The sequence below is a fragment of the Piliocolobus tephrosceles genome, chromosome 19, assembly GCF_002776525.5.
Source record: "Piliocolobus tephrosceles isolate RC106 chromosome 19, ASM277652v3, whole genome shotgun sequence".
NCBI lineage: Eukaryota > Metazoa > Chordata > Mammalia > Primates > Cercopithecidae > Piliocolobus > Piliocolobus tephrosceles.
In genome coordinates this window covers 36,249,979-36,271,855 of record NC_045452.1, presented here as the reverse complement: position 1 = coordinate 36,271,855, position 21,877 = coordinate 36,249,979, and the positions used below count along the sequence as shown (strand labels likewise).

The following is a 21,877-nucleotide window of genomic DNA, read 5'->3' as shown; positions in this document are numbered from 1 at the left end:
CCTCATAGCACTGGGGGTTCCCCACAGCACTGGGGGGTCACTCACAGTACTGGGGCTTCCTTTATATCATTGGGGAGGGCTTCCTCAAGCATTGAGGGGTTTCTTTTATATCACTGGGGGGCTCTCTCACAGCGATGGGGGCTTCCTCACAGTATTGGGGTTTCCCGAATAGCACTGGGGGCTTCCTCACAGCATTCAGGACTTTCTCATAACAATGGCTTCCTCACAGCATTGGGGGCTCCTTTATATCATGAGGGGCTTCCTCACTGCATGGGGCTTCCTGGTAGTCAGACTTCTCACGTGGGTGCTCAGGGCTCCAGAAGGGAGTGTCCCTATGAACAAGATGGAAGCCTCCTCGCCTTTTCTGACCCAGCTCTGGAGTCGCACAGCATCATTTCCACTGCGTTCTCTGTTCTCACATGAGTCACTCAGGTCAGCCTAGATTGCAGAGGAAGGGACAAAGACCTCGTGTCTCGATGGGAGAAATGCCAGAGAGTTGGGGGACAAACTGGCCTTGGCGTGTAGTAGCCGCGGCTCTGTCTGCCCTCACTGCCCCTTTCCTCCCCTCCCGAAGCCCCATTCTCCTCCTGACACTCAAAACGCTGACTGAACGAATGTGCGTCTCGCCCCTGCATGGCCTTGGTCAACAGGACTCGCAGGCCGAGCTTCCAGGCTCCTTGAGTGGCTGTGCCGGGCCTCTACGCGGCCCTGCTGCGAGGTTAGGCGGGAGGAAGCGAGACTGGCCCCACTCGTGTTGGCTGTTCCACCAGCACCTTCAGTTTGTGGAAGTGGTTGTGTTCAAAGAGATTTTTGTAAAAACATCACAATTCTAAAACTATGCATTTTTGGCATTTAAAAAGCCCTGGCAAGTCTACAGCCTTAATTCTCCTGCTCCCTTGGCCTGTAGGTCGGTACCTATGTGGTTACCCACTTTTTTTTTTTTTTGCTGTTACTGTGGCCTTGTAGTATATTTTAAAATTTGGTATTCCTTAACTTTTTTTTTTTCTTTTTGAGACAGAGTCTTCTTCTGTTGCCCAGGCTGGAGTGCAATGGTGCAATCTGGGCTTACTGCAGTCTCTGCTTCCTGGGTTCAAGTGATTCTCCTGCCTCAGCCTCTGGGGTAGCTTGGATTACAGGCACGCGCCACCATGCCTGGCTAATTTTTGTATTTTTAGTAGACATGGGGTTTCACCATGTTGGCCAGGCTGGTCTCAGACTCCTGACCTCAGGTGATCCGCCCGACTCAGCCTCTCAAAGTGCTGGGATTACAGGCGTGAGCCACCGCGCCCAGCCTTTTTTTTTTTTTTTTTTTTTTTTAAAGGTAAGGCAGGGCCTCCCTTTGTCACCCAGGCTGGAGTACAGTGGTATGATCATGGCTCACTGCAGTTTCGACCTCCTGGACTCAAGTGTTCCCCCTGCCTCAGCCTCTCAAGCAGCTGGGACTATAGACATGTGCCACCATGCCCAGCTAAATTTTTTGACTTTTAGTAGAGATAAGGTCTCACTATGTTGCCCAGGCTGGTCTTGAACTCCTGAACTCAAACGATCCTCCCACCTCAGCCTCCCAAATTGCTAGGATTACAGTCGGGAGCCGCTGCACCTGGCCTCTTAGCTCTTTTAAGGGTAACCTAGCTACTCACAGACCTTTATTTCTCCATTTACATTTGAGAGCAGTTTTGTTTTGTTTATTTTATTTATTTTTGAGGAAGTTTGATTGAGATTATATCTGCATTATTTATTATTTATTTATTTATTTGAGACAGAGTCTTGTTCTGTCGCCCAGACTGGAAGGCAGTGGCATGATCTTGGTTCACTGCAACCTCCACCTCCCAGATTCACGCAATTCTCCTGCCTCAGCCTCCTGAGTAGCTGTGATTACAGGCATGCGTCTCCACGCCCGGCTAATTTTTTTGTATTTTTTAGTAGAGATGGGGTTTCGCTTTGTTGGCCAGGCTGGTTTCAAACACGGGACCTCAAGTGATCCACCTGCCTCAGCCTCCCAAAGTGTTAGAATTACAGGTGTGAGCCACTGCACCCGACTATAGCTGCATGATTTACAGATGATAACGTTTACTGAGAAAACCAGTGGAATCTCCATAAACTGTTAGAACCACAGGAGGATCCAGAACAGTTGCCAGATACAAGATCAGTCTACACAAACCAGTGATACTTCTACTGGCAACCCACCAGAAACTGTAACTGCTCTTGAGACAGTAGCCAGAAAACCCATAAAGTGTTTAGGAATTAATCTAAGAAGACCTCCAGAAAGAAGACCATCAGACTTAATCATGGACAAAGGTATGGGTCTCAGTAAATGAAGAAGATCCCGTGCTCATGGAGGGGATGATCTGTTATTATAATGATGGCTGTTTTCCCCAGGTGAGTCCATAAATACATTTAAAAAGTTGTTATAAAGTTGGTCAAGCATGGCGGCTCACGCCTGTGATCCCAGCACTTCGGGAAGCTGAGGCAGGAGGATCGCTTGAGGCCAGCCTGGGCAACGTAGTGAGACACCGTCTCTGTGAAACATACAAAAATTAGCTGGGCTTGGTGACACTTGCCTGTAGTCCTAGCTACTAAGGAGGCTGAGGTGGGAAGATCACTTGAGCCTGGGAGGTTGTGGTGAGCCATGAATGTTCCACTCCATTCCTGCATGGGTGACAGAGTGAGACCCTGTCTCAGAATAAAATAAATTGTTTCTTGATAGCAGAGACATCGTTTTGTTTGCTGCTGTATCCTCAGCAGTTAGAACAGCCAGGCATAAAGAAGACATTCAGCAAATATTTGTGAAATGAGTGAAGGGCTCTGTGAAGCACGTGTAGAGTTGTGTGCTCTGCCTTCTCACTGGACAGTGACCTCAAACTCTTTCCCACTCTGCCTCGTGTCTTGTGATCACACGATGGATGAGTGCAGTTGACTTCCCTATTCCCTGTTGATGGGTGGGTAGTTTTGTTTCCATTTTTTGTTACTGTGAATTAAAAAAATCTTTAGCATCTAGATTTTCTTGCTACAAGTTTTTAATGCCCTTTAAAATGAGGCTTTGAAACAGAAAAGATTAAGGTTATTTTAAAATCAACATTTATTAACGTAGAGAGTTACAGGCTTGGTTTTCCTCTATTTTATATGGAAGTTGCTAATTTTATTCTCTTTATAAAGTTTAGAAAAGCTTTTTTGAGGCAGAGTCATGCTCTGTCACCCACGCTGGTGCGCAGTGGCCTGATCTCAGCTCACCGCAACTTGCGCCTCCCTGGCTCAAGCCTTCCTCCCTCCTCAGCCCCCCAAGTAGCTGGGGCTACAGGCACAACACCACACCCGGCTAATTTTTGTATTTGAATAGCAATAGGGTCTCACCGTGGTGGCCAGGCTGGTCTCAAATTCCTGACCCCAAGTGATCTGCCTACCTCAGCCTCCCAAAGTGCTGGATTACATGTGTGAGCCACTGTGCCCAGCCAAATTTAGTAAGTTTTAACTTTCACCTTGAAGACAGTCTTTGAACAACTTAATCAGATCAAATATATCTTTTTTTTTTTTTTTTTTTTTTTTTTTTGAGACAGAGTCTTGCTCTGTCGCCTAGGCTGGAGTGCAGTGACGCAATCTCAGCTCACTGCAGTCTCCACCTCCTGGGTTGAAGCAATTCTCTTGCCTCAGCCTCCTGAGTAGCTGGGATTAAAGACCCACACCACCATCCCCTGCTAAGTTTTGTTTGTTTTTTTTTTTTTTTTTAGTAGAGACCGGGTTTCACCACGTTGGCCAGGTTGGTCTCTAACTCCTGACCTTGTGATCCGTCCACCTTGGCCTCCCAAAGTGCTGGGATTACAGGCATGAGCGACTGCGCCGAGCCAATTTTTGTATTTTTAGTAGAGACGGAGTTTCACCGTGTTGGCCAGGCTGGTCTCGAACTCCTGACCTCAAGTGATCCACCTGCCTCAGCCTCCCAAAGTGCTGGGATTACAGGCGTGAGCCACTGCGCCCGGCCTAAATAAAACCTTCTTAAGTAAATCTGATGATTTAAGATTATTGGCCAGGAGCAGTGGCTCATGCCTGTAATCCTAGCACTTTGGGAGACTGAGGCGGGCAGATCACTTTAGGTCAGGAGTTTGAGACCAGCCTGGCTAATATGACGAAACCCTGGCTCTACTAAAAACACAAGAGTTCAAGACCAGCCTGGCCAGCATGGTGAAACCCCATCTCTACTAAAAATACAAACATTAGCTGGGCGTGGTGGCAGGCGCCTATAATCCCAGCTACTCGGGAAGCTGAGCAGGAGAATTGCTTGAACCCAGGAGGTGGAGGTTGCAGTGAGCCGAGATCATGCCGTTGCACTCCAGTGTGGGGAACAGAGTGACACTGTCTCAAACAAACAAACAAACAAAAAAACACCCACAAAAATTAGCCAGACGTGGTGGTGAGTGCCAGTAATCCTAGCTACTTGGGAGGTTGAGGCAGGAGAATCACTTGAACCCAGGAGGCGGAGGTTGCAGTGAGCTGAGATCATGCTACTGTACTCCAGTCTGGGCGACAGAATGAGACTCTGTCTCAATACAAAAAAACCAAACAAAAAAAAGTATTTACATAGTGCATCTCAAGTTCTCAGACTTTGCTCTCAGACCTGGGGACACTACCTGGTTCTTGTCACTGCTGTGTTCCCAGTGCTAAGAAGTTTGCAATCTGTAAACTCGAATACATGAGGGAGTATTCACCGTCTTAGTAAATTTCTCTCTGGTACTTTTTAACTAAAAAAGAAATGTCTATAATTAGTAACTTAATTACACATAAATTGCAATCAAGGTCAGAATCTAAGATTAATTGGCCATTTTCTTAAATACTACCAACACCTCTAAATGCCAAATACATAGAGTATTTTGAAGCTGAACACTAAAATATTAAAACCTAAACCATTCATTGGGGCTAAAGACAATAAGGCAATAATGAAATTGTCTCTGATGAGTAGGGGTTCCTTTCTGGGGCCTCCCCCAGCCCCTCTACCGTACCTCCTTTCTTCGTCTCCCTGGACTGCTTGGCCGCTGACTTCCCTTCCCACTCATTCCTCTGATCTGAGCAAAGGAACCCACCACTACCTGGTGGGATTCAGCCAGTCTGTTAATATCAGCTTCCTTCTGAAAAACTTGCCCCGTTCCTCCAGAATACTTAAAATTATTAAGATGCCAGCCTGTTAGGTTCTGTCCATGTTTCATGTTTTTGTTGGCTTTTAAAGTCACAACACTAAAGCATATATTCTTCGGGTGGTTTTGAGACGAGCATAAGTGTTTTTATGGCTGAGGCACATATGGTCAGACTGCTTTCCAAACCTGTTTCACCACCATGTGACTCATAGCACTGACTCCTGTGGAGTTCCAGATTTGACTTCATCTTTGCTAGCAAAGAGCATTGCTTTTGTTTTAAATTTAATACTTGCTACATGGAAAAGGATATATTATTTTAATTTTTTAATTTCTTGAATTACTAGCGAGTTCTATTTCTGTACGTGAAGGTTGGAAAGTTGTGTCTTCCTCATTTTAGTCTGGACAGAGCTCTTAAGGTGACAAGGAACTTTAATAGATAATGTGTCTTCTTTTATTGGGTGGAACTGTAGAAATAAAGTAAACAAAACTTGAAATAAACAAACTGTAGAAATAAAATAACTGATGCTTAAACACTGTGGTATTATAGTACATTGGATTGGCAATTCTTTGGGAATTTAGAACCCCATTTTATGTTAAGAAGTTAAGACACTGTTGGAGTTTGAAGATCAGAGAAACTTATTTTTTGTGTGGAAGCGGGGAAAGAAATAGAGATCGATTTTCTCTAAATATCGGTTCAGCCTTTGGTTTTTATGTGTTGCTGAGAAAAGTGGTTTTTGATCAAGATGAACCTGCTGAGCCCTCATCCTTCAGTTGGATGTTTTTAGTTCTTTTCCCATGAACGACAGGTTTCACTTAGTCAGATGCTGTCCTGGGCCTGCTTGTATCTGAGTTGGTTGACAGTGGTCCTGCCCTCAGCACAAGATTGTCACCCGAAGCCTCAGACGTTGTGCTGGGATGAACCTTGTAAATTCTGCTGGAAACCATTTGCCTGATTGCAGGAATCAGTTGGTTTTAGTACCAAAATGTGGTTTATCCTTTTGCTGGAGAGTGGAATTTAGCAAGGAGCTCCACAAATTATAGTAATGAATTTACCAATGGCTCTTCCACGTGAACAGCCTTCTTGAGCAGGCAGAACCATCTATGGCAGCTCCTCTCCGGCCTCCGGTGTCTGCTAGGAGGGCTGGCCACCTATTTTTACTCAACAACATATGTTAGTCCTAAAGAGTTGCCTTTTTCTCTTTTAATTCCTTGCTTAGAATTTCCCTGATCTGTTGAAGGGAAAACACATTTTCAAAGCTTTTGAGGCAAGTGTGAAGGTTTTTCTTTAGAGTGATTATACCTATATATCAGATATAGAAGTTTTTATTTTTTTATTTTATTTATTTTTTTGAGACACAGTCTTGCTCTGTTGCCTAGCCTGGAGTGCGGTGCTGTGATCTCGGCTCACTGCAGCCCCCGCCTCCCGGGTTTAAGCTGTCCTCCTGCCTCAGCCTTCTGAGTAGCTGGGATTACAGGTACGCACCACCTCGCCCAGCTAATTTTTTTTGTATTTTTAATGGAGACGGGGTTTCACCATGTTGACCAGACTGGTCTTGAACTCCTGGCCTCAAGTGATCCACCCGCATTGGCTTCCCAAAATGCTAGGATTACAGGCGTGTGCCATTGTACCTGACCATTTTAACCAGTTTTGTTAGAGAGAAGGACTACCAATCTATACATTTTGAAATTCTGACTTTTCCCTCCTATTATGAACATTTTGAAAGACAATCTAAGAGTGGAACCATAATCATCTGCCACCTAGATTCAACAGTTACTGATATCTGGACCCAATTTATTTATGTTTGTATTTTTGTTGACCCATTTGAAATTAAGTTTTGGATATCATGGTCATGCAACTAAACATTGTAGCACGTGCTTCTCAAAATGATATTTATGCTACGAGCGTATAGCTTTATCACACCATCAAAATAACACTCAATCTCTAATAATATCTAATACTGTATATTCACATCTCAAATTTCCTTAAGTTGTCTTTTACAGCATTTGTTTTTGAAACCAAGATCACATACCACATTTGGTTGTTGTTTCTTTTCTTTTCTTTTTTTTTTTTTTTTGAGACGGAGTCTTGCTCTGTTGCCCAGGCTGGAGTGCAGTGGTGCGATCTTGACTCACTGCAACCTCCGCCTCCCGGGTTCAAGCAATTCTGCCTCAGCCTCCCCAGTAGCTGGGTTTACAGGTACTTGCCACCACACCCGGCTGATTTTTGTATTGTTAGTAGAAACAGGGTTTCATCATGTTGACCAGGCTGGTCTCGAACTCCTCACCTCAGGTAATCCACCTGCCTCAGCCTCCCAAAGTACTAGGATTACAGGTGTGAACCATTGCACGTGGCTGTTTACTTTTATTTTTGACAGTTTCTTTATAGAGTGCCTCTCAGTTTGGGTTCCTGGGTGTGTCCTGAGGATTGGACTCACAGCTTTCATTTCAGGAAGGACTGCACAGAAGTCAGTACAGTGTATCCTTTTCAGTGCATCATTGTTTTCTCTTTGTAATTAGTAAGTATCTTGAGACTGGTGCTGTGGCGGCATGCCTGTAATCCCAGCACTTTGGGAGGCAGAGGTGGGAGGACGGCTTGAGTCCAGGAGTTCAAGACCAGCCTGGGCAACAGAGTGAGACCCCTGTCTACAAAAAAATGCAACATTAGCCAGGTATGGTGGTGCGTGCCTGTAGTTCTAGCTACTCCGGAGACTGAAGTGTGAGTTTCGCTTGAACCCGGGAGGTCGAGGCTGCAGTGAGCCAGTCTTGTCACTGCATTCCAGCCTGGGAAATAGAGCAAGAATCCATCTCAAAAAAATAAAAAATGAAATGTATCTTGTGGCAGGTACTTTGAGATTATGTGCATTTCCTGTTTCTCATACTTTAACAAACTAGTGTTAGCATCCATTGATGATTCCTGTCTGAAATGGTTTACTGTGCTGGTTGCCGAATGGTGATGTTTGAAAGCTGTCATCATCCTCTACTCATTGGAGAGCTCTTGTATTTTAGAGCTTTTTCTTCTCTCTATCTATTCATTTATGTGTTTATATTTGTAAAGAAAAACTTATTCTGACCCTTATTAAAGATGTCAAGGCACTTAGTGCTTTGGGAGGCAAGGCAGGATGATAGCTTGAGACCAGCCTGGGCAACATAGTGAATCCTCGTGTCTACAGAAAATTTAAAAAATTAGCTAAGTGTGGAGGTGTGAGCCTGTAGTCCTAGCTTCGTGGGAAGCTGAGGCAGGAGGATCACTTGAGTCCAGGGGTTCGAGGCTGCAGTCAGTGCAACATGATTGCACCACCCTGCTCCAGCCTAGGTGACAGAGCAAGACCTTGTCTCAGAAAAGCAAAACAAAGGGCAGGGTGTTGAGGATGATCATGATAGGTGTAGGGCCTGCTGCAATGGGATTGTGTAGTGGGGGAGACCTAGGAGCAGAGGTGGGGGCCATGAACGGAAAATTCCTAAGAGGAAACATCAGGGTGAAGGGGGTTCTGGCTGAACTGACCTAACAGGATTCTTGTGGAAGGCAGGCCAGGGAAGGCCCCTAGCATCCCTCCTCCGGACCATAAACACTCAGGGAGTCCCGATCTCTCCTGAGCAGTGCACTGGCACCAGCTTTCCAGATGTGTGTGTAAGTCCATCATCCTTGAACCGAGTTTGCTTAGAAAGCCTATATGGTGAGACTTAAAATTGTCATGGAGAATTGTCTCCCAACAAAGTGGCTGACTGTCTTGTGGCTATATTGTTATAGCCCTTCCCAGATGTGTAGGCTGCAAGTTTTGTTTAGTTGGAACTCTTTGGAAGCTAGCGCAACTACATAGAAACCCATATAAGTTAGCTACCATGCCCAGCTAATTTTTTTAAAAATTTTTTGTAGAGATGGGGTCTCGTTCTGTTGCCCAGGCTGGTCTTGAACTTCTGGGCCCAAGTGATCCTCCCACCTCGGCCTCCCAAAGTACTGGGATTACAGGTATGAGCCTCCATACTCAGCTAATTTAGCTAGTTTTTGTATTTGATTTTTTTTATTTTTTAAGAGACAGAATCTCTGTCATCGTGGCTGGAGTGCAGTGGCATGATCTCGGCTCACTGCAGTCATTGCCTTCTGGGTTCAAGCGATTTTCTTGCCTCAGCCTCCCGAGTAGCTGGGACTACAGGCATGTGCCACCACGCCCAGCTAATTTTTGTATTTTTAGTAGAGATGGGGTTTTGCCATTTTGGTCAGGCTGGTCTCGAATTCCTGACCTCAAGTGATCCTCCCACCTCAGCCTCCCAAAGTGCCGGGATGACAGGCATGAGCCATAACGCCTGGCCCCATATGATGTTTATTTCATTTTCCCCAAGCAAACTAGGACTTAGAGATAGTTTCCCAAAGCCCTGCTGACTCATCTTCAGCACCTCTCCACAGGACTAGTGCTGTGTGCCAGCAGACACTGCCTCTGTGGGGAAGAAGGTTGACTCAGACACACAGAGCCTGGCCTCGGGAGCCTTATGTTCCAGCAACCACTTGACTGACAGTCATAAAAATTAAAATTGTAAAATATTTTGTCAACTGTGCATCAACCAAAGAACAATACAATTGCCTTAAGTGGAACAAGGAGGTACAGGATGAAGTCAAGCACATTATATGTGCAAAAACGTGTCATGTCAGTGATTAGCTTCAGGAAGCGTTTTTATTTAGTGTGTATTGACATCAAAGACAGTGCTAGTAGTTGGGAATGCAGCAAGACGGGCCCATGGCCCTTAAGGAACTTGTAGTCCAAATAAACAACTGAGATACGGCGGGGCTGAGCAGAGGGCCCAGCAGGGACAAACTTAACCCCCGTGTGGGTGAGATTCATCAGGAAGGCTTTCTGGAGAAGGTGATGTGGGTGATGCATGTTCCCCACCTAGCCATGCTGAGAGGGGAGTGTGTCTGGGCAGAGCTATCAGGCTGGAGAGGATCCAGGGGCGGGGTAGAACCTGGCATGCTGGGGAAGCTAAATGTGGTGATTGGTTTGTTTATGCAACTTGGAGTGTGGAAGGGGGTCAGTGAGGGGATGCTGATGCCTGAGGGTGAGGGTTGGGCAGAGGCAATTTTTTTTCTTTTTCTTTTTTTTTTTTTTTTTGAGACGGAGTCTGGCTCTGCCGCCCAGGCTGGAGTGCAGTGGCCGGATCTCAGTTCACTGCAAGCTCCGCCTCCCAGGTTTACGCCATTCTCCTGCCTCAGCCTCCTGAGTAGCTGGGACTACAGGCGCCCACCACATCGCCCGGCTAGTTTTTTTTGTTGTTGTTTTTTGTTTTTTTTGGAGACGGACTCTCGCTCTGTCACCCAGGCTGGAGTGCAGTGGCCAGATCTCAGCTCACTGCAAGCTCCGCCTCCCGGGTTGACACCATTCTCCTGCCTCAGCCTCCAGAGTAGCTGGAACTACAGGCGCCCGCCACCTCGCCGGGCTAGTTTTTTGTATTTTTAGTAGAGACGGGGTTTCACCATGTTAGCCAGGATGGGCTTGATCTGCTGACCTCGTGATCCGCCCGTCTCGGCCTCCCAAAGTGCTGGGATTACAGGCTTGAGCCACCGCGCCCGGCCAGTTTTTTGTATTTTTTAGTAGAGACGGGGTTTCACCATGTTAGACAGGATGGTCTCGATCTCCTGACCTCGTGATCCGCCCGTCTCGGCCTCCCAAAGTGCTGGGATTACAGGCTTGAGCCACTGTGCCCGGCCTGGGCAGAGGCAGTTTTAAGCATGTGAGTCACATGATCAGATTTCCATTTTAGAAAGCTTGGAGAATGGGCCTACTCGAGTGGCTGACACCTTGTGTTAGTCTGTTTTCACACTGCTGATAAAGATGTACCCAAGACTGGGCAATTTACAGAAGAAAGAGGTTTAATTGGACTTACAGTTCCACATGGCTGGGGAAGCCTCACAATCACGGTGAAAGGCAAGGAGGAGCAAGTCATGTCTTACATGGATGGCAGCAGGTAAAGAGAGGAGCATGTGTGCAGGGGAACTCCTCTTTTTAAAACCATCAGATCTCGTGAGACTTATTCACTGTCATGAGAACAGCACAGAAAAGACTTGCGGCCGGGCGCGGTGGCTCAAGCCTGTAATCCCAGCACTTTGGGAGGCCGAGACGGGTGGATCACGAGGTCAGGAGATCGAGACCATCCTGGCTAACACGGTGGAAACCCCGTCTCTACTAAAAAAAAATACAAAAAACTAGCCCGGCGAGGTGGCGGGCGCCTGTAGTCCCAGCTACTCGGGAGGCTGAGGCAGGAGAATGGCGTAAACTCGGGAGGCGGAGCTTGCAGTGAGCAGAGATCTGGCCACTGTACTCCAGCCTGGGTGACAGAGCAAGACTCCATCTCAAAAAAAAAAGAAAAGACTTGCCCCCATAATTCAACGACCTCCCACCAACTCCCTCCTGTAACACGTGGGAATTCAAGATGAGATTTGGGTGGGGACACGGCCAACCATATCATTGTGCCCCTGCCCCCTCCCAAATCTCACAGTCACATTTCAAAACCAATCATGCCTTCCCAACAGTCCCCCAAAGTCTTACTCATTTCTTTTTTTTTTTTTTTTTTGAGATGGAGTCTCGATCTGTCACCCAGGCTGGAGTGCTGTGGCCGGATCTCTGCTCACTGCAAGCTCCGCCTCCTGGGTTCATGCCATTCTCCTGCCTCAGCCTCCTGAGTAGTTGGGACTACAGGCACCGCCACCTCGCCCGGCTAGTTTTTTGTATTTTTAGTAGAGACGGGGTTTCACCATGTTAGCCAGGATGGTCTCGATCTGCTGACCTTGTGATCCGCCCGTCTCGGCCTCCCAAAGTGCTGGGATTACAGGCTTGAGCCACCGTGCCCGGCCAAGTCTTACTCATTTCAGCATTAACTCAGAAGTCCACAGTCCAAAGTCTCATCTGAGACTAGGCAAGCCCCTTCCACATATGAGCCTCTAAAATTAAAAGCAGGCTAGTTACTTCCTAAATACAGTGGGGGTACAGGCATTGGGTGAATACAGCCATTTCAAATCAGAGAAATTGGCCAAAACAAAGGGGCTACAGCCCCCATGCAAGTCTGAAATCCAGCAGGGCAGTCAAATCTTAAAGCTCCAAAATGATTTCCTTTGACTTCATGTCTCACATCCAGGTCATGCTGATGCAAGAGGTGGGTTCCCATGGTCCTGGGCATCTCTGCCCCTGTGGCTTTGCAGGGTACAGCCTCCCTTCCGGCTGTTCATGGGCTGACATTTAGTGTCTGCAGCTTTTCCAGGTGCATGGTGCAAGCTGTTGGGTGGATCTACTATTCTGGGGTCTGAAGGAGAGTGATCTTCTTCTCACAGCTCCACTAGGCAGTGCCCCAGTAGGGACTCAGTGTGGGGCTCCAGCGCCACATTTCCCTTTCATACTGTCCTAGCAGAAGTTCTCCATGAGAGCCCTGCCCTTGCAGCCAGTGTCTGCCTGGACACCCAGGCATTTCTGTCCATTTTCTGAAATCTAGGCGGAGGTTCCCAAACCCTAATTCTTGACTTCTGTGTACTCACAGGCCCAACACTACATGGAAGCTGCCGAGACTTGAGGCTTACATCCTCTGAAGCCATGGCCCAAGCTCTACATTGGCCACTTTCAGCCACAGCTGGAGCAGCTGGGATGCAGGGCACCAAGTCCCTAGGCTGCACACAGTAGGAGGACCCTGGGTCCGGCCCACAAACCCAGTTTTTCCTTCTAGGCCTCTGGACCTGTGATGGGAGGGGCTGCCATGAGGACCTCTGACCTGCCCTGGAGACATTTTCCCCATTGTCTTGGGGATGAACCTTAGGCTCCTCATTACTTATGCAAATTTCTGCAGCCAGCTTGAATTTCTCCTCAGAAAATGGGATTTTCTTTTCTTTTTTTTTTGAAACGAGTCTCACTCTATTGCCCAGCCTGGAGTACAGTGGCACGATCTTGGCTTACTGCCATCTCTGCCTCCCAGGTTCAAACAATTCTCCTGCCTCAGCCTCCTGAGTAGCTGGGATTACAGGCGTGCACCACCTCGCCTGGCTAATTTTGTATTTGTAGTAGAGTTGGGGTTTTTCCATGTTGGTCAGGCTGGACTCAAACTCCTGACCTCGTGATCCTCCTGCCTCAGACTCCAAAAGTGATGGGACTTACAGGCGTGAGCCACCACTCCCAGCTGAGATTTTCTTTTCTATCACATTGTCAGCCTGCAAATTTTCCAAACTTTCATGCTCTGCTTCCTTTATAAAACCGAATGCTTTCAACGGCACCCAAGTCACCTCTTGAATGCTTTGCTGCTTAGAAATTTCTTCCACCAGATACCCTAAGTCATCTCTCAAGTTCAGAGTTCCATGAATCTCTAGGGCAGGGACAAAATGCTGCCAGTCTCCTTGCTAAAGCATAACAAGAGTCACCTTTGCTCCAGTTCCCAACAAGTTCCTCACCTTCATCTGAGATCTCCTCAGCCTGGACTTTTTACTGCTCTTATCATTATCAGCATTTTTGTCAAAGCCATTCAACAAGTCTCTAGGAAGTTCCAAACTTTCCCACATTTTCCTCTCTTCTTCTGAGCCCTCCAAACTGTTCCACCTTCTGCCTGTTACCCAGTTCCAAAGTCACTTCTACATTTTTGGGTATCTTTTCAGCAACACCCCACTCCTGGTACCAATTTACAGTGTTAGTCCATTTTCATGTTGCTGATAAAGACATACCTAAGACTGGGCAATTTTCAAAAGAAAGAGATTTAATGGAGTTACAGTTCCCCGTGGCTGGGGAAGCCTCGCAATCATGGCAGAAGGCAAGGAAGACCAAATTATGTCTTACATGGATGGCAGCAGGCAAAGAGAGGAGCGCATGTACAGGGGAATTCCTCTTTTTAAAACTATCAGATCTCGTGAGACTATCACGAGAACAACCTGGGAAAGAACTGCCCCCATAATTCAGTTACCTCCCACTGGGTCCCTCCCACAACACGTGGGAATTCAAGATGAGATTTGGGTGGGGACACAGCTAAACCATATCATGCCTGTAATCCAGCATTTTGGGAGGCTGAGGCAGGAGAATTGCTTGAGCCCAGGAATTCAAGACCAGCCTGAGCAACATAGCGAGACTTCATCTCTACAAAAAATTAAAGTTAGCCAGCATGGTGGTGTGGGCCTGCAGTTACTGCTACTTGGGGGGCTATGGTGGGAGCATCTCTTGAGTTCAGGAAGTCGGTGCCACAGTGAGCTATGATTGCACCACTGCAGTCCAGCCTAGGTGACAGAACAAGACCCTGTTTCCAAAAAAGGGAGAAAAAAAGAAAGCTTGGAGAATGCACTGGAAGAGGGCAAGACTAAAGGCTTATACAACCAGGTTGGGGCCTACTACCACCATCAAAATGTGAGGTGATGGCACTGAATTGGAGCCACTGCACTGGGGTGCAGGGGAGCAGATGGAAGTGAAATTGGAGAGAAAGCAGAGATTTGGAGGAGAGCCAGGTTATGGTCAAGGCAGAGACCTGTTAGGAGAGGCTCAGTGACAAGTTTGCAGATGTGTAGGGTCTCTGTAGAACAGGGCTCTTGGGAAAGAGTTTGTGAAGTGTTTTACTCATATTTTAATTGCACATATTCCATTTCATGGGTGGCTGTTATCCATTATACCAGGCTTCTGTTGAAAGTGGTTTCCAACCTTTTCTGTTACCAGTGGCTCCCGTGCCATGTGCCTATGTCGATAGGCTTGCCCTGGGCTGTGAGATTGCTCAGTCACAGCCTTCTCCCTGCAGGCTCTCCCGCTCATCGGAAGCACCCTCCACCCCGCTCTTCCTTGGCACTCAGTTGCCCTTGCCGTGGCTAGCACACCCACCTCCTTGGTCCTCCTTCTGCATGTGGCTTTGGGGGCACCACCTGGTTCTTTTGTTGTCCCATGGCAGCTCTTCATCCTGTGCTGTGTCCTCCTGTCTCCCTGAACTCCAGACTGTCTTCTAGCACAGGCCATCCTCTCTCTTCCTGCATGGTGTCATAAAGTCTTAAGGCTTTAAACACATTAAATATCTAACAATAAAGTTTTAGCCACCCACCCTGGCAAATTTATTTTTATTATTGTAGGGACAGGATCTTGCTATGTTGCCCAGGCTGGTCTTGAACTCCTGGACTCAAGCGGTCCTCCCACATCAGCCTCTCAAAGTGCTGGGATTACAGGCGTGAACCACCGTGTCCAGTTAGACATATCTTTTTAGAGGACACAGTTACCCTCTACATGTACTAACTATACTTTGATGATGGCCAAATCTGTGTTTCTAGGCCACACTCCCTTGCTCGGAGTTTTAATGTGGGTGTCTGAGAAGCATCTCCAACCTAAAATGTCCCAACATGCCCTCCCCTCCCAGGCCACAGAAGCTGTGCCCCTTCCCTTGTACCCGTGACTTTGCCCCCTCCCTTTTACCCCATTGACTGTGCCTCCTGTGCCCTTTGACTGTACCCCTTTAATGACTCCAGAATGATGCTGCTGAGGGTGAGTCCCAGCTCAACCTCTGGCCATCTTGGTGGCTGAGGCCACATTGCTCAGGTTTCTTAGGTGGAAGTGGCATCACAGCAGTGCCTCCCCCGGGTGTTGTGAGGGCAGGTTGCACTAAGATGGCTCAGTGTGCTCAGGAGGTGACCTGGCTGCTGCCACTGCTGCTGCTGTTAACACCAGACTCCTTGTTCCTTTTTCTTTCATTTGTTTGTTTTTTGAAACGGAGTCTCGCTCTGTCACCCATGCTGGAGTGCAGTGGCATGATCTTGGCTCACTGCAACCTCTGCCTCCTGGGTTCACGGGATTCTACTACCTCAGCCTCCCAAGTAGCTGGGACTGTAGGCGCATGCCACCATGCCCGGCTAATTTTTGTATTTTTAGCAGAGATGGAGTTTCACGGTGTTAACTAGGCTGGTCTCAAACTCCTGACCTTGTGATCCACCTGCCTCAGCCTCCCAAAGTGCTGGGATTACAGGCGTGAGCCGCCGCTCGGCTCCTTATTCCTTTGAATTGTCTCGCTCAGGACAAGATGGTAGTCCTTCCACATCCTGCAAGGCCTGGACAGGATTTCTTTCCATTTAAAACTGTCTCCTAAAGTGCTGCTTTCCTTGGGGAACTTTGGTGTTCTTGCTAGTGCAGAACAAGTGGCACGACTGCCCTTGACCTCCATGTGACCTTCTCAGGGCAGCCCAGACTCTGAATGTCTGTGACCTGCCCCAGCAGTGGCGAGGCTGTGACGGCCGTGGTCCAGCCCGGCTGCTCTCCCCGACTCTGCAGTGCTTTTCCACACCCACACTGCAGGTGCTGGTCATGTTCCCGCTCCATCCTTCCAGCACAAAAGTGACATTTTGTGGTTTTCTGTTGTCATGAAGCAAGTGCGCCACTACTTACCTGTCTTATGTGCGTGTGTTTACAAGCATGCACATCTCAGTCTACTCTTTTCCACCCCTGTCTTAGGCCTCTCTGTTAGCCGTTCCCTCTCTTTGAAACACCAGACTCCCTGATCTCAGCATGTCTCTCCAGTCTTGGTGTAACTGCATCTTCCCAGCGAGGCCTGCTCCACTCCAACCACACGGCCCGGGAAAGCAGCCCAGGCCCCTCTCACTTCACCCTGTGCCCATTCTTGACCCTGTATATTGTGTCTCCCCCTTGCCTGGTTTGTGTCAGGAAGGCAGATGCCCTGCCTGTCCTGCTCACTGCCATACCCCAGGCCCAGCACGCTGCCTGGCATGGGCAGGCATTGACTTGATATTTGCTGAGCAGTGACTGGCAGTGGCTGAAAATGTAATAGCAAGTCAGGGCGCAGCACAGGAAAATAAGAGATTGCTATGTAAGTGAAGGGTTTCTTAGTAGGATTTGGGTCATAACATACTATTAAGGATAATTTTTTTTTCTCTCCATGTAAAAATATGTATTTTTTAAAAATTGGATGTTATGGGCTGGGCGCGGTGGCTCATGCCTGTAATTCCAGCACTTTGGGAGGCTGAGGCAGGCGGATCACCTGAGGTCGGGAGTTTGAGACCAGCCTGACCAACATGGAGAATCCCCATCTCTACTAAAAATGCAAAATTAGCTGGTTGTGGTGGTGCATGCCTATAATCCGAGCTCCTAGGGAGGCTGAGGCAGGAGAATTGCTTGAACCCTGGGAGGCAGAGGTTGTGGTGAGCCGAGATCGCGCTGTTGCACTCCAGCCTGGGCAATGAAAGCGAAACTCTGAATCAAAAAAAAAAAAAAAAAAACTGGATGTTATGGAATGAGGGAGACAAAAAAATGCTCTACAACTATTAACTGATGCTTTTCTGGTTTTGTTCTCCAGACACCATTTGCTTTTCACTCAAGATGATTTGATGTCTTATAAAACTCTGATGAACCATGATGGCTACACAGACATTAAGTATAGACAGCTATCAAGATGGGCAACAGGTGAGCTTGAACTTGATTCTGCATTCTAATTACAAATAACCTGGCACTCAAGCATGGATATTGCTTTGTGTACTTACAGTTCGATTGCCATGAGGTTGCATGCTCAATGTAAGTGTATTATGCATTTATTGTACATTTGTGTTCAGAAAAATAAGCCACAGAATAATATTATTTCCTTAACGGATACCAGGATTGCCGGGAATCTTGACTTTCCTAAGTCATATGAAGTTTCTTGGGAATTTACCTTTTTAATGTCAGTGTTAATTAGCACTGTTACTTTGAAAGAAAACCCGGTTGATTTTCATGATGACAGATTCCCATGTTGACTGGTGGCTCTTCTGAGTGTCTCACTGGATCAGCTTTTGAATGGGAATCTTGTGGCCTCATCTCCCCAGTTGTAGGCATGAGAGGGGCTGTCCCAGTAATGAATTTGCAGGGCCCCAGCACTCCATCTTTGTACCTTGCTCATGCTTGGATGGTTGTGCCGTACTTGGGCAGCTCTCCATTGCCCTCCCACCATGGATGAGACTTTGTTTTCCTGGAAGCTATGGTGTTTTGTGCTTCTGAGTACCTGAGTGTTTTGTGTTCTGTGACCTGAATGAATTGAGGAGCAGGAGGATCGAGGCTTGGCAGAGGCCGTGCCGTCTTTCTTGGCCTGTGATCGTGTTAAACACTGTGTTCTGAACCCACTGGCGTTTGGCTCGTCATCTTACTGACTCTGGAGTGAGTGGAGGGATTTGGCCCTGCCCTTTACTTTCCTCCCCAGCAGGCAGGGGCAGTGCGGTGCCCCCTCTCGGCTCTCTTCCCCACCTCGAGTACTTCGGTGGCAAGGGTCAGGCTCTGGATGACTCACTGCAGCCATGCTGGTGAGGTCTGAGGAGGGGTTAGGAGCTGAGGCGCTGGGTCCCCCTTTCCCTGGTGGTTGGTTTTTACCAACCAGTCCTTGTTCAGTTCCTGTTGCGGAGATTTTTGTTGTTGTTGCTGGTGGTGGTAGTGTTTTTTGTTTTTTGTTTTTTGCTTTGTATAGCAGTTAAAGGAGGGAAATTCTGTGATGTAGTCAGCCTGCTTCCTTAGCCTAGAAGTCCTTAATCCTTAGGTATTTCCAGTTGACTTTTTTTTTTTTTTCTAAAATGCAAATCTAATAATGTCCCACCTGAGCTCTCCAGTGGCTCCCTGTGGACTCCTGTGGGTTTCACGCAAAGACTGAGCTGCCCTGTGGCCCGAATCACCTGGCCCCTCTGGACCCCAGGCTGCCCCCAGCATCTCTGCCTAGCACATCTTGGGCACCTCTCTGCCTGCCCTGGAGCACCAGTCCTCACTGTTCCCATCACTCTTCTCCCTCCTGCCTGCCAGGTCTTTGCTCCAACCCCACCCCTGCCTCCTGTGCACCAAGGCACGGTGACCAGGCCACGCAGCAGGAGGCTAAGACAGGAGAATTGCTTAAACCTGGGAGACAGAGCTTGCAGTGAGCTGAGATCGCACCACTGCACTCCAGCCAGGGCAACAGAGCAAGACTCTGTCTCGAAATAAATAAATAAGTAAATAAGTAAATAACAAAAAATAAAAGATTCAGTTCAGTATTTGAAAAAAGTGATTGTGAAAAGAGAGAAACCTAAATGTTCAACCTTGGAAAAATGGCAAAACAATTATGATATATCTATGCTGTGGATATATTTCAGTGTTTATTTAAAATAATGCTGATAAAACACTTTCCAGGCCCTGGGAAGCACTCGGCTATGAACAGGGCAGCGCTCCAGGTGTCATCTGCACCTGGCACAGCTGTCTGGGAGGAGGTGGCCGGTAGCAAGCACTGCTGTCCCAGGCTGTGTCGGAGGTGGTCACTGTGCTGGGATTACAGACGTGAGCCACCGCGCCCGGCCTTTTTAAGGCTTTTTATACATGCTGGCAGATCGCCTTATGGAAATACTGTGTCCACTTAGGCTTTATTGTTTTTATTTTTATTTTTTTTTAAGAGAAACAAAAACTGTTTCCCTAATATGTTGTACTATTTAAAGACAGCAGAATAGAAGTCATCTTATTCCAAAAACAAGACATTGGAGGGAAGAGAGCACAGGGCTGGAGGATGTGAGAGGCATCCTGTGGGGGCGGGCATTCATGGCGGGCCCCCAGTCTGTCTGGCCAGTGGTGATGGCCCCATCCCCATGAGGTCTCCCCACCCCCGCTGCCCCAAGCTGCTTCCTCAAGGAACAGAAGCATGGTCAAATCCACTGAGGGAGGGATGGCCCATCCTGGTCCTGAGGAAGCTGAGGTCAGGACAGTCTAATTGCTGCTCATGGATAACTACAAGTTTACTGTCGCAAAATTTTGTTTTTGTAAACTGATTTCTTTTTTAGTGATTTACATATTTTTTCCCTAAATGACAAAGACATCGCTTGTTTAAAGCAGTTTAAATGGTAGTATCTTTTAAGGCTTTAAGTAAACACAGCTGGCCTTTTCCTTTCTGAATGCAATGACATTTTTATGGCTATGTTTTGCTGAGGTTTGAGGGTAGATATGGGAGAAGTTCAGCCCTGTCACAAATATGTAGCGTATGGGATTAGGTTATGTCTGTGACATGGTAAGAAGACCTTGGACTATTTGTTTGTGCTTCTCTGACTGCAATATTACTACATATTAGGAGATACAACAATAGACAGAGGAGGAAGATGGCATGTGTGCCGTTCTCTTCAGTAGGGCACCGCCAGTGTTATTTTAAAATCATGAGCATTTCAGAGACATTGGTTATTTCAGTTCTTAAACAGTTTGGAAGTTTTACCTTTATCTGTTTTAGAGCACGTTAAATTCAAAGCTGTTTTGTTGGTAGTGTTCCTTACATATGATTGCCGCCACACTGCTGCCTGGCAGTTCCCACTCCGACCGCGTTCCTGTCGCGCTGGAGTACCTAGTCGTAGTTTGTGTTTGCTAATAAGAATTGTTTTCCTCCTTTTACAGATGCAAGTAGTAACAGAGTTAAAGACAGAACAAGATCCAAACTGCTCTGAACCCGATGCAGAAGGAGTGAGCCCTCCCCCTGTGGAGTCTCAGACCCCGATGGATGTGGACAAGCAGGCCATTTATAGGTAGTGCCGGGGGTGCCGGCTGTGTGGGCACTCAGAGGAGTGAGGAGCGTCGACAAGTTTGTTAAAAGGAACACTAGAACTAGTAGCGAGGCAGAGTTGTGAGGTGCCATTATGATGTGATAACTGCTCGGCTGAAAATTGTCTCAGATTAAGATGTTATTTCTGGCCAGGCACAGTGGCTTATGCCTGTAATCCCAGCACTTTGGGAGGCTGAGGCGGGCGGATCACTTGAGGTTAAGAGTTCGAGACCAGCCTGGCCAACATGGTGAAACCCCGTCTCTACTAAAAATACAAAAATTAGCCAGACATGGTGACATATGTCTGTAATCTCACCTACTTGGGAGGCTGAGGCAGGAGAATCACTTGAACCAGGGAGGTGGAGGTTGCATTGAGCTGAGATTGTGCCATTGCACTCCAGCCTGGGCAACAAGAGTGAAACTCTGTCTCACACATACACACACAAAGATGTTATTTCTAATACCTAAAAAAGTTTTAGAATATAAATCTATAAATTTATTGACATCACTCTGACACTAAGATCAAAGACAATACCAGGAAAATACAGGCCAGTATCCTTCACGAACGTAGATGTAAAAATCATCAATACAATATTAACAAATTAATTCTAGCAATATGTGAAAAGAATAATACATAGCGACCAAGTCAAGTTTTTCCTGGGAATGCCAGACTGGTTTAGTATTTAAAAGTAGATCAGGCTGGGCGCGGTGGTTCACCCCTGTAATCCCAGCACTTTGGGAGGCCAAGGCGGGTGGATCACCTGAGGTCAGGAGTTCTAGACCAGACTGGCCAACATGGTGAAACCCTGTCTTTACCAAAAAATATAAATATTAGCCGGGTGTGGTGGTGCATTCCTGTAGTCCCAGCTACTCTGGAGGCCGAGGTGGGAGAATCACTTGAACCTGGTAGGCTGAGGTTGCAGTCAGCTGAGATCGTGCCACTGCACTCCAGTCTGGGTGACAGAGAGTGAGACCCTATCTCAAAAAAAAAAAAAAAATTTTTTTTTTAAAGTTCAGCATAGAATTACATATAAGTCAGCAGTTCTACTTCTATGCATATATATACCTTAGACAAATGAAAAAAGTCCACACAAAAATGTGTACATGAATCTTCATAGCAGCACTGCCTATCATGGCCAAAAGCTGGAAACAGTGCCCATGCCCATCAACTAATGAATGGACAGACATATTATGGCATCTCCATGCAATGCAATAATATTTAGCAGTAAAAGGAATGAAGTGGCAGGTGCAGTGGCTTATGCCTGTAA

At 47.1% G+C, this 21,877-nt stretch overlaps 1 protein-coding gene across 4 annotated transcripts in view; it reads left to right on the top strand.

Moving 5' to 3' along the window:
• The first annotated feature begins 1,942 nt into the window (after nucleotides 1–1,942).
• Nucleotides 1,943–21,877, top strand: part of PKNOX1 (PBX/knotted 1 homeobox 1) — a 48,925-nt gene continuing 28,990 nt past the window's right edge. Inside the window, exons 1-3 of one of the 4 annotated variants that reach the window (XM_026447413.2) lie at nucleotides 1,943–2,379; nucleotides 17,406–17,512; nucleotides 20,465–20,592. In XM_026447413.2, coding sequence (XP_026303198.1) covers nucleotides 17,462–17,512; nucleotides 20,465–20,592 — 179 coding nt within the window. In that variant the 5' untranslated portion in view covers nucleotides 1,943–2,379; nucleotides 17,406–17,461. Of the gene's footprint in view, nucleotides 2,380–12,375; nucleotides 12,793–17,405; nucleotides 17,513–20,464; nucleotides 20,593–21,877 lie in introns of those variants that run through there. The other 3 variants (XM_026447414.2, XM_026447412.2, XM_026447411.2) reach the window with 3 other exon arrangements.